The following is a 13,023-nucleotide window of genomic DNA, read 5'->3' on the forward strand; positions in this document are numbered from 1 at the left end:
AGTGCTGGGTCGTATGGGCCCAGTGCGGGGATGGTGAAGTGCTGGGTCGTATGGGCCCAGTGCGGGGTTGGTGAAGTGCTGGGTCGTATAGGCCCAGTGCGGGGTTGGTGAAGTGCTGGGTCGTATGGGCCCAGTGCGGGGTTGGTGAAGTGCTGGGTCATATGGGCTTTATGAAGCAGTGTGGCGTTGGTGAAGTGCTGGGTCGTATAGTCCCAGTGCAGGGTTAGTGAAGTGCTGGGTCGTATAGGCCCAGTGCGGGGTTGGTGAAGTGCTGGGTCGTATGGGCCCAGTGCGGGGTTGGTGAAGTGCTGGGTCGTATAGGCCCAGTGCGGGGTTGGTGAAGTGCTGGGTCGTATAGGCCCAGTGCGGGGTTGGTGAAGTGCTGGGTCGTATAGGCCCAGTGCAGGGTTAGTGAAGTGCTGGGTCATATGGGCCCAGTGCGGGGTTGGTGGAGTCGGCGTCTCACCTCGCAGCGGGAGTTCCTGAGCGGCGGTGGGAACAGAGGGCTCCTCACTGAAGCTGCTCCCTGTTGCCCTTTAGACTGGCTACTGTCCACCATCATTACAGCTCCTGCACACACACACACACACACACACACACACACACGCACGCACGCATACACACACATACGCACACACACACACGCACATGCACACACACACACAGACACATACATGCACATGCACACACACACGCACATGCATACACGTGCGCACACACACATACACACACACGTGCGTACACACACACAAATACACACACACACACACACGTACAGACACACACAAACAAACACACACACACACGTCCACACACACAACAGGATGCATATTTAGATTCATCGATACAGTCACAGTGATTTACCATCCTGTCCCATGTTCACACCTATGCTTAACTGATACAAAACTGCGCTTGCAGTTATAAACAATCAGCGTTGTGCTCTCCTTAACAGTCACGTGACCAGCACCTGAAGAAGGACAGCTGGGTGTGGCGCCCCCTGGCTGCGTCTCGACGACCCTCCACTTGGGCCCTCTGGGCGATACGGACCTCCATCCACAGTCGCCATCTTCAAACGAACAGTAGGTGCCGTTCAGAAACTGACCTGAACGAGAGAAAAGAAAGGAGTTTAGTAAGGAAGGAGAGGGAAATGACAGGATGACAAGGAGGAGCGGAGCATCACAGAAAAAAAAAGTGGTTGAGCGAGGAGAAAGAGGGGATGAGGGGAGGAGGGGAGGAGAGAGGTTAGGGAGCTAATGGCTGATCTGACAGCCGCACAACAGCTCTGACATCGGAAAGAGACGAGCTGGAAACGAACAGAGGAGGAGTGAGAGAGAAAGAGAGGGAGGGGGAGGCCGTGAGTGAAAAGGAGCAAAGGCGAGGAGAGAGAGAGATGGACAGGGTGATAGAAGGAGAAGAGGAGGGGAAGACAGGGGAAAGAAAGAGCTGGAAGACGGAGAGAGGACGGGCACTGGATGGCACTTTGAGATGTGAGATGCCAAGAGGATCAGAGGGCCGGGCTCGAGCGCACAGACGGAGACAGAGATGCGTCTGTGGATCGCTCTGAACCGCTCTGTCTCCAGCACACAATCAGGGCTTTAGAGATGAGGGACCCCTACACCACATAACCTGTGTCTGAGAGAAAATCTCACCCACACAATTCAATTCAGTTCAGTAACAGCTTTTTTTTATCCCACAGACACCATAAATTCAATTCACTTCAAGTGTCTGCAGCAACCATGAATTCAACTCAGTTATAACTTATACGCTTATATATACTTATACTGAGCTGATATTACACACAACAAACACAAATACGATACAGTGTATTGGCTTGTATCTTACGTTTACACTACAAATAAGGATATTACATATCAATCACTAATAAAGAGACTCTCGGTAGATCATCTCCTGTCCCTCTCTCTTCCTCCGCCTGGCTCTCTCTTTCTCCGCCCCCACCCCCCACCATTTCTCTATGCCCCTCTTTCTCCCTTGCACTCACTCTTTCTTTGGAGTTGGGCATCTCTGGTGCAGAGAGTGAAGAGAGCGAACTAATTCACCTCCGCGCCATAAAAATGGATTCCTGTTGACGGTGAGCACCTCTCGCCGGCGCTGGAACGTTCGAGAGGGAGATAACAGCGTCCCCGGCGCCGAGCCCCCCCTCGCCGGACCAAAGTGCCGTCCGTACAGCTTTACTTATCAGCGCCGCCAGTTCTCGGCCCACTCTAAAAGCGCTGGGGTTACTCTCCGAAACCCAGAAGGGCCGTATTTTTCCGTCCCCCTGCGACGTGAGGGGATTTTTCCTCTGAGCGGAATGGATATCCGGGCCCTCAATCTGGTGTCAGCAAAAAAGCGGCCCCCGCAATAATGCCAGTTCACCTTTTTCTGAAGAGCTATTGCCCAGAGAGGGAAAGCGAGACAGAAAGATTGTTGCAAATAAAATAAAATAATAAAAAAAGGACTCCCAGAAAACATTTGATAAACTGATGAACCGGTGAAAAGGGTCTGGGAGGAAAAAGCTGAATGTGAAAAAAGAGACCTTTTGGCTCCATTTTCACATCCAGCGAGGATGTCGGAGAGTTCACAAAAGAAACAATATACTCTTTTTTTCTCGTTCCTTCAGGACGGACGATGTTTGAAGAGCATTTCAGAGTGCATTGCATGTCCCAAAAAAGACATAAAAATACAGATAATTCATAGATTACCTTTAATGACCGACTACACCACAGCACTACCCCCCTTAATGCATGTGAGTAAACTACAATGATAAATAATTAAAATACATAAAACAATGACCGTTTATGGTTTGCTATCTCACACTAAACTCCTATTGACATGACGTCAAGTATGAAGCCACATGTAAAACTTCAATTTGCAAATCCAGCACTAGTGAGGCACCAGAGGAATACATGGAAGAGATGACAGAAGTAAGGCTTTGCACATAGTTTTTTTAAAAAAAATTTTAACAACTATGCCAAGATCTGTTCTTTTAGTTATGGGTCTGTTTATATAAAACTGTTACCATTTTAGATCTGCTGATGGGACTCTTTATATAAGGAGCAATCAGCAAAACCACTGGCACCACAAACTAATGAAAAAAGCAACTGAATAAGGACAAGTTCCTTGCCTCCAGAACATTACATTTCACAACACATGGCAAATCTGCAACCTTTATTTAATTTTAATGATCTGAACGTACTTTCGAACTTCTAAGGAAGAGAAAAAAAAAAAACGAGTTTTGAATGCTGGGGAATTCTGGAAAAGTCTGAAATACATTTCCACGCAATCAATGCCATTAAGCCCACAAGTAGGCATCTGACAGCGAGTGGGTGTTGGAGGTGTGGCGGGGGTGTGATTCCCGTTGGCTTCTGCCACCGATTAGTGTTGGATTCTCAATTTTTCATTGGTCGCCGCAAGATGAAATTGGATGTCTTACTGTCCTGATCATTGATTTGTGAAGCGGTTGTCAAGGGAAACAAAATATCTGTGAAGAAGTGAGAGACACAGAACTTATGGCCACTAAGCCTGTGAGTGTATACATATCGACCTGGTATCTCTTTGAAGGAAACTGACTGTCTGCAGTGTTATAAATTCCCTTTGACTGACAAAAGCTGAACTCGTTTTTTTACTTCATAATACATTCAGGCCGGACCCATGTGCAACCTAAAATGGGCTCAAGCAGCAGATGAATTAGAGCTGAAACAGACAGAACAACGTCTGGGTCTCCTTTTATTCCTCAGGACAGAAAAATACAGCAAACGAGACCCAAATGTCCACCACATCATCAGAAATGCCCGCTCACAGACACATACACATGCACAAAAACCAAAGGTCAAAAAAAAAAACTACAAAAACAATGATAATATTAATCATAAAAGAGAGGGGGAGAGAGCAAATGTAATGTTCAGCATTGGTGGTCTAAGATGTTTCCACTTCACAGCTGAGTGATTCATCAGCGGCATGGTAAAAAATGGATAATTTATAATCAATGGTCATTGTCATGTAGATTTTTATGCTCTTATTAATTTATTTATTTGTATTTGATTGCAAATGTGACCATAACTTCTTTGTCATCTGTTGTTTGAGCAAGGCCTTCACAGAATGACATACTAAGCACAAAATATACTTGATGTTCCATTAAAGCCAACTGAATTGAATGGAGAGAGAGAGAGAGAGAGAGAGAGAGAGAGAGAGAGAGAGAGAGAGAGAGAGAGAGAGAGGGAGAGAGAGAGAGAGAGATAGAGAGAGAGAGGGTATCAAACTTGGTTACCATTAGAAAGAACTGAAAATACATGAATAAAATACATGTATAAATTAACAAAAGGCCACGCAGTAATGAATCCCCGGCTCACGCATGAAGAGAAAACGTAGACACTGCGCACTCAAACTGTTCTGGAACCATCTGTCCCCCTTCCTGAGTACAGCATCAGGAGAACACCTACGCATGTACCGCACAGCGCCATCACACAGCACCGACGATAAAGCATCCTGTTGTATTCATTCACACATTTGGTACTGATGATACTGATCTTACAAACGGCACTGATCTTACATATGGCACTGATCTTACATATGGCACTGATCTTACAAATGGCACCGATCTTACATATGGCACTGATCTTATAGATGGCACTGATCTTACACAAGGCACTGATCTTAGACATAGCACTGATCTTATAGATGGCACTGATCTTACACATGGTACTGATCTTACAGATGGCACTGATCTTACCCACGGTACTGATCTTACATATGACACTGATCTTACACATGGCACTGATCTTATGAATGGCACTGATCTTACACGTGGCACTGATCTTACAGATGGCATTGATCTTACCCATGACACTGATCTTACACGTGGCACTGATCTTACCCATGACACTGATCTTACCCATGACACTGATCTTACACAAGGCACTGATCATACAGATGGAGCTGCCACTGTCAGAGGCAGATACACAGAATCATCAGCACTGATGGAATAGCTTGTGTCAGGGGCATGAATTTCCTCCTACAGTTAAAATAGGCCGGCTCTCCCTCTGGATCATTAATTACGTCTCTGAATGAAATGAACTGTGTGAATGTGAGGGAGAGATTCAGCTGCACAGTGAATAAATGTGCAAGGAGAACAAATGCTGAGTGGAAAGCTGTCATACTTTCATTTAAAGAGGAAGAGGTCTGTTCGGTTCCCCAGACACCTCCTCCAGGAGGGATGGCTATACCTCGGATTAACATGGCCGAACATCTACCAATTACCATCAGAACTTTCACTTCAATTAAAAAAAAGCAATTAGATTGGGATTTATGGGCTCTCCGTTGCAGGATTATCAGACTGGTATTGCAACAGACTTTCAACAGACTTAAAAAAAAAACATTCCCACAATAAATCTGACAGCCTTGACACCAGCTTTTCTCTCTCTCTCTCTCTCAATTCAAAAAAGTTTCTTGTTATGACAGGCAATTAATAATTATAATCATCATTATCATCAGTATCATAATTATTATCATCATCATAAGACACACACACACACACACACAATAAGAGTAAGCAGACATTGCTCAGCACTGTACCACCGTTCCCACTGAGTTCTGGAAGGTGAAACACGTTTTTATGCGTGTGACATGTGAAGGGAACACCGTGTTACTAGAGAGCACGGTTCGGCTGAGGCAAGGCACTATGGGATACATGTCAAACACACACCCATAACAGCTTTTCCACAGAACTACTGTCTATAGTCTGGCCACTGAGCTCTGTGCCTTCAGATAGTGGCAGTGCTTGGTAATCTCTCTCTCAGTACCGGATACTTTTCTATATTTTTCGGTAGCGGATACATTTATATATTATTCTGTCCCCGATACTTTTCTATACACACACACCCATAACAGCTTTTCCACAGAACTACTGTCTATAGTCTGGCTGCTGAGCTCTGAGCCTTCAGATGACGGCAGTGCTTGGTAATCTCTCTCTCAGTACCGGATACTTTTCTATATTTTTCTGTACACAATACTTTTCTATATTTTTCTGTACTGGATACTTTTCTACATTTTTCCGTTTTGGATACTTTTCTATATTTTTCTGTACTGGATCCTTTTCTACATTTTTCGTTAGCCGATACTTTTCTATATTTTTCCGCAGCAAATACTTTTCTATATTTTTCCGCAGCAGATACTTTTCCAAATTTTTTTCGGTACCAGATATTTTTCGGCAGCGGATACTCACGGCACATATCTCCCTCGTCGTCTCCGAGCGGGCAGTCGGCGCTGAAGTCGCACTTCTGCCCCATGGCGATCTCGGGTCCCTGGTGGCACTGGTACTGCCCCTGCAGGGGGATCTGCGGGGTGGGCGAGGTCCCTGTGCGTGAGGAGAGAGGCAGAGGAACGCGTTTGCCGTTTGCTTTGAGCTGTTCTCCCACAGCAGTTACACACAGCATGGAAACCCTGCATGTGATAATCACGAGCATCTTAACCAGGGCTGCCCAGAGATCGACCGTCCTGCAGGCTTTCATATCAGCCCTAGTTTGGCACGTCTTATTCTACTGATTAGCAGCTCGATGAGATCTCTAGCTTTGTTAGGGTTGTAGTGAAAACCTACACTGAAAAAAAAAAACCTTCTGGAACAAGGTTGGGGGTCACCCTGATCTAAACCCTGGGCTTTCAACAGGGGGTCTGTGCACTACTGGGGGTCCTTGAAGGTCCTATAGGAGGGTCCCAGACTTGATATGCAATGACTACATATAGATTTGGGGAAATATTTCACTATATAAACCTTTTTTTTTTTTCTTTCTTTCCTAATACACATTTTTAACTTATGATGGGGGTCCCCTGGATGCTTTTGAACCTCTATGGGATTCCCTCGATCAGAAAAGGTCGAAAACCTCCGATCCAAGCCATTTGGAATCCAAGATTATGCACTTGTGTCCACTGTGAGGCTACGTTGGATGATTTCACAGTCAAAACTAGTTCCTCAGAGTACATTAGGGACAGGGAGAAAGCAGTCATTTCTAAAGCCGTTGAAGGAGACGGCGGGCAGCGGTGTGAAATCCTAACGAATCGAACACGTCTTTAAAATCACACTTGTACCTGCGTTCCTCGCTTCATCTCGGTGCCTCGGGCATTTTGTTTCCCTTGACAACCGCTTCACGAATCAGCTATTTAAAGACGGGAACTTCACAAATATCAAAATGGCTTTTTAGGTGGCATGCACAGTCCAGCTCTACTTCTCAATGCAATTGCAAGTTTGTGTGTACAAACACACACACATACACTATCACACACACACACACACATACACACATGCACACGCGCACACACACACACACACACCCAAACACACACGTCTGTCCAGCCAGATGGAAGATCTACCTGTGATGGCTACTCCAAAGGTAGGAAGGAAGAAGTTAAACAGGAAATAAAAAATGAGCTTACCCGAAAAAAAAACAGACCAAATGTCGTCCTAATCTCATATGCCATCATAACCTGTCACGGCATCGAAAACTGAACCCTCCCTTGACACAAATCTTCCTACAGAGCAGTGGTCCCCCCCCTTTTTCAGTAAGCCCCCTTTTTGATAATAGGACATTTTAAGCCCCCCCCCCCCATCCCATTCTGCACCAACCTCCACCGTCCTCCCTGTTATCTCTCTGTGCCCCCCCACCCCCCCCCCCGGGTGCACGCCCACCACTTGGGAACCACCGCTACAGAGGCTGGTAACAGCCCCCCCCCCCCCCCCCCCCGATTTGCATACCATGTCTTCCGAGGACACAACACCCAGCATGGCTGCCAGACAGAACAAAGCACGGATAGAGGCAGCAGGACTCGCCGGTGGATAAACGCACCGCGCGGCGGGCAGATAGCATCGTCTCTGCACTAGCATGTACCTGCGGATTTGCATATCTATGCAAATAGCCCGGTCCCGTCTCCACCGAGCTCATAAAAAAAACAGCCCTGGGTTTTTTGTTGCTGATCTCGGCCGTCGATAGCAGTGACGTAAATGCGGAAGTGATTCGCTTTCATTTTTTTGGGCAGAGCTTTCAAGAGCCGAACTGATTTCCACGGATCGAACCGCCGCGACGAGGCTTTTGGGATTTCGATGATTCCGCAGATAGACGCGTTCTGAGGACGCGTTCGCCCGCGTCCGCTCCAAGTGCCGGAGCTTCAGCTGTGGCACTACGCTACACTAATTATTTTCGCGGCAGTCCTTTTAAGACCAGTTTGATGTGTGGGGATCAGTGGATGATTAAGCACAAATGCAATAAAATAAAAAAAGCACCGAGTTTCTTTAGAATTTCTGAAGGGTACTTGAGACAAAAGCGAAAGTTCGTAAAATGGTGCCTTTGACAAATGCATATTCATAAGTGTGTGCAATATGCCTACCCAATTCTTCATGGTGCTGTCACTTCCTTTAACAATTTCACATCTTTTTTTATGAATACAACTAATACTAAGTACAGGTTACTCCACTTATGAAAATGTAATAATAATAATCCTTAATAATATCTAATTTAGCTCATTATGATTTGAGCCATTCATGAACAATTTCCTGAGTAGGTGTAATTTAATGAATAAGTCCTAGAACTACAATGGCACATTCATCCTTCAAGTTTGTAAAATTGGAGCTGAGTATAGCGCTTAGAGACCCAGGGAGATTTGGATGTTTTTTCACTATCCTCAGTTTTTTTTTTTTTTTTTTTACAGATTAAACAGACTTATCTAATAGATAACCCCTCATGCAGCCCCTCATTTCTTTTCACAAGACTTGTCCCTATCAGGAAAAGTTTTGGCCTGGATATGAAATGAATTAGTTGGTAGAGCCTATTATGTGAAAAAAAAACCCAATATTTTCTGAAGCGCGTAACACTACAAGGAAGTGACTTCTCCATGGTCCGCGCGTGTTTTCATCAGCTACTACTCGTGGTGACGAAATAGTGTAAACAGAGCAAAAGGTAGGTATGAGGCGACATAGCTCAGGAGGTAAGACCGATTGTCTGTTTTCTCTTCAAACGCAGCCCTGGCTTTAATGCGGGAAGATTTTACATATTTAAGTCACAAGACCCCCATGCATGACAGAAATATTTAAAAAATCCTACGTTCAGAAACTAGAGAGTTATTCGACGGAGATTAAAAAGGGAGTGCTTTTGGACGTAATTTGCGCCTCTCGGCTATACAAGGGACCAGACGAAGCCAGCGAGCTGACTCGTTTCCGTGAAAGATAAACACACAAATCCGTTTTCACGGCTGAAATGAAGTAACTGAAATCCAGTCCTGGTTCCCCCGACCGCCTTAGCATTTCCCAAACAGCTGGGAAAGCCGCGAAACAATCGAGATCTTTTTTTTTTCTGTTTAACATGGGCGGCCTTTACTGCACGCCCGCCAACCACACCCCCCCCACCCCACCGCCCCACCCCCCGCCCACCGCCCAGCTCCCTCTGAGTGGCGCTGGATCACAGCCATATTTGTATTCTGCGAACAAGACACATGAGATGGACGGCTGCCACGGTAATTAATGCACCTGTTTAACAGCCCGGCGTGTCGCACCGGCGCGGCACCGTCTGCGCAGTCTCGGCCTCGATGCCCATTTTAATCACCGGCGGTGGAACTCGAAAACAAAAAAAAAAAAAAAAAAGGAGGAGCCACAGGACGTAACGCACACGCCCGACGTCCGATTTGACGGTTCGTTGGGGGAAGCAACAACAGATTTTCATTTGCGTGCTGGCTTGCTGGTGATTGCCATTGCTATCAAAGATGATATGTTATCAGTAAATTGAACTGGGAATACATGTAATTCAAATGAGATTGATAACAATGATTATACGGTATGTTGCTATTCTGTGGCCTGTTGAACCAAGACTGAGAAACACCAGTTCAAGGGTAACTTCGGCACTGAGTGAGAGGAGCATCCTCCCGCTGAGGTGACGCCTCTGCCCTGCTGTGAAATGTCAAACATCGGGGCTGTAGGGAACCCAGGCCCCGCAGGTCCAAACCCCCCCCGCCCCCCCCCCCCCAAAACGCAGCGCTCCGTTTCTGACGGAGGTTGACGAATGGGGCCGGGCAGGAGCGAATGAGCCACACGGGGCGGTGGGTTTGCAGGGGATTGTGGGATTGTGTCACTGGAGCTCCTGCATTCTGACTCGCTCCGGGGGAGTGATGTACAGGCAACGGAGAGAAGTGGAGGTGGCAGGCGGGGGTGGGGGGGGGGGCTGTGCTCCTGCGCCCCCCCGCCCCTCCCCTGATAAATGACGAAACGGCGGAGGCCTCATCTGTCACGCCTACCCCCCCCCCTTCCGCCCTCCACCGCAGCGTGACACCTGCTGCTCGACAGCACCGCCTGCTGAAGCCAGCGGGTGGCAGCAGAGAGCAGACCAGCGAGAGAGAGAGAGAGAAAGGAAGGAGGAAGCAAGAGAGAGAGAGAGACAGAGAGACAGCCCAACAGCAAAGGGAGATGATCCGTGAAAAAGCCCGCTTTGGAAAAAGGAAGCTTTGATTTGATGTACTTGCATTAAACGATGAGGCAAACTGTGCTCTGGGAGGCAAATTCAGGGTCAGGTCTTATCATTGCTAAAGAGGAAACCGCTGGTGTTTTCGACGGGGACCTCTTAGTGCAGGCTTTTCAGCGCTAAACTTCTGCCCTCTGCGCAATGAATCAGACTGCTTGGATGATGAACTGAAGGTCTCCGTTCCTACTGAGCCCAGTCTTTATCATTATGCTGTCAAATATAATAGTCCTAGCAGTAAGATCAAGATAGATTACCATTATGCTACTCTTAACAACATGGATTGTTTTGGTTCAGCAAATGTGCAGTGGAGGGCAGAGGAACCTTCATGTTTATTTTAAACCATACCCTTCAAACGCTAATATATACTCTAAAAGTGGCTTTTTAAATCTACACATTTTTCTAAAATGATTTTTTTGTTTTTTGTTTAAATCTATTGATTTAAACAGACTTCATCAAAGTCGGCCAAAAATCGAATAATGTCATTTGCACTACACAACATGTGCAGTTTTTATTTTATTTTATGTGCCTTGTAGCTCTTAACATACAGTATGACTGACTGTAGGTAAGCCTCTGACGGTCGTATGCACAGACAAAACAGCTACCTGGTGCAAAATGGGAAGTTAGCAGTAAAAAATTTGAATACAACAAACCTTGAATTGTGAACATAAAAGTACAGGGTTATTTGAATGAAGACACAGCGTCCTTTGTTGGGCTTAGACACACACAAACGGCGGCAGGTTTTACAACGGCTCATGACTCCAGTTCTCGTGAAAACCTATTGTGTGACATGTTATTATTATTATTATTCTTTTTCCATATTCGAGACAGAATGTTGGTCCTTGTGCTGTGTGGAAGAGCCACGACACAACGTTTCCGGGGTGGCTCAAGCGACAGACTTTTTAATGGCGTCTTTCACAGGACTTCCGATTTCGAGGACAACAGTTTGGGCTTTAACAAGCTGAGGGATCGCTGTGAGTGATGTCACAGGCGACAGTGCGAACACCATTAGCCACCCCCGCTAGCCCTCACCAGCGCGGCCATGTCCCAGCATGCCTGCGGTCCTCCAGGACGAGCGTGACGGAAATACGACCTTCAATTATTATTATTTTTATGATTGTGATTATTATTATTATTTATAGAGGGTAGATTGACCCCACCCTTCCATCCCCTCAAGTAGCATAACTTGCATGTCCTTTCATTTTCACATGAGATTTGGTAAGATTTTAAGGGGGGGTGGGGGGGGGGTTGAATGTGTCTGACTTGGCAGAATCTCACCCCTTCTGCCCCCTTTACAATTATCATTTCCCAAAGTCAAACGGACCGTGTGACGGGGAGGGGGGTGGGGGGGGGGGGGGGACGATGATGTCGAATCTGCACTCTCCCAGATACCAGCCAGAAGGCTCCGCTTTTAAGAATTCAATTAACTGCGCTGGAGTCCCGCGTGATTGGTCATCAGCCCCGCTCATCATCCGTCTCTGTCAGGGAGCAGGGCGTGGAGCCGCACAAGGAAGAAGGGAAGTGAAGACGGGAGAGAGGCAAAGCTCGAGTCGCCAGCGTCAGCCAAAAGACAAGGGCGTCCGGTCTTATCCCAAAAAAGGGCTGGTGTGGGTGCAGGCTTTTTGTTTCAGCCCAGCACTAAGACACCTGCTTCTACTTATCACGGTCTTGATTAACGACAATGATTAGTTAATTACTTGAATCAGGTGTCCCAGAGCTGGGCCGAGACAAACAGCTGCACCCACAGCGGCCCTTTCCAGATAAGATTTGCGAGGGGGCACACTTAGCCCCGTCTTTCTGCACAAAATGGAGAAGGAGAGGAAAGTAAAAACAGGCAAGAAGCACAGCTCACATCGTCAGCGTTCGCTGCAGTGTAAGAGGAAAGGACGTGGTACTCAGATCTGTCGTTCTACTTGGTTAGCCCCCCCCACCCCCCCGTGGTTCTGCTTGGTTAGCCCCCCCCACCCCCCCCCCCGTGGTTCTGCTTGTTTACCCCCCCCCAAAAGCACAGGGACCCCGCTTCTGAAAGGGTTCCCTTGTGCAGGCGCGCAGCGGCACAAACGCAGGCCGCCGGCATGGGGAACGGCTCGCCGCTCGCGCGTCAGAGTGCCATCAGTGGGAGGAGCAAAGGGCACGCAGACGCCATGAGTCAGAGAGAGGGGGGTGGGGGGGTATGGGTGGGGTGGGGTGGGATGGAGAGGAGTAGAGGGGGTGGGGGTTTGGGTGGGGTGGGATGGAGAGGCATGGGGGGGTTTGGGTGGGGTGGGATGGAGAGGCGTGGGGGGGGTTTGGGTGGGGTGGGATGGAGAGGAGTAGAGGGGGGTGGGGGTTTGGGTGGGGTGGGATGGAGAGGCATAGAGGGGGGTGGGAGGACCCTGCCTGCCCTCGGTTCCTCAGCTACCCTGCGTTACTTTGGTTTCGCAGACTTTTCGGCAGGGGTGTAATTTGGTGGGCCATCTGAGGAGATCTACAGACAGGATGAACAATCTCTCAGGATGAGCAGCCATTAACCGTTGGCCGTGCTTAAATCAAA

The 13,023-nt window shown here is 47.4% G+C and overlaps 1 protein-coding gene across 3 annotated transcripts in view; it reads right to left on the reverse strand.

Annotated features, from left to right (window-relative positions):
- alk (ALK receptor tyrosine kinase) overlaps positions 1 to 13,023 on the reverse strand; it is a 346,553-nt gene that overhangs the window by 53,601 nt on the left and 279,929 nt on the right. For all 3 annotated transcript variants that reach the window (XM_064305136.1, XM_064305219.1, XM_064305304.1), the window contains 3 exons: positions 6,221 to 6,352; positions 968 to 1,102; positions 467 to 570 (listed from right to left, as the gene is read on the reverse strand). In XM_064305136.1, coding sequence (XP_064161206.1) covers positions 467 to 570; positions 968 to 1,102; positions 6,221 to 6,352 — 371 coding nt within the window. The remainder of the gene's footprint in view (positions 1 to 466; positions 571 to 967; positions 1,103 to 6,220; positions 6,353 to 13,023) is intronic.

Source organism: Anguilla rostrata, chromosome 1 (assembly GCF_018555375.3).
Source record: "Anguilla rostrata isolate EN2019 chromosome 1, ASM1855537v3, whole genome shotgun sequence".
In the NCBI taxonomy this organism is placed as follows: domain Eukaryota; kingdom Metazoa; phylum Chordata; class Actinopteri; order Anguilliformes; family Anguillidae; genus Anguilla; species Anguilla rostrata.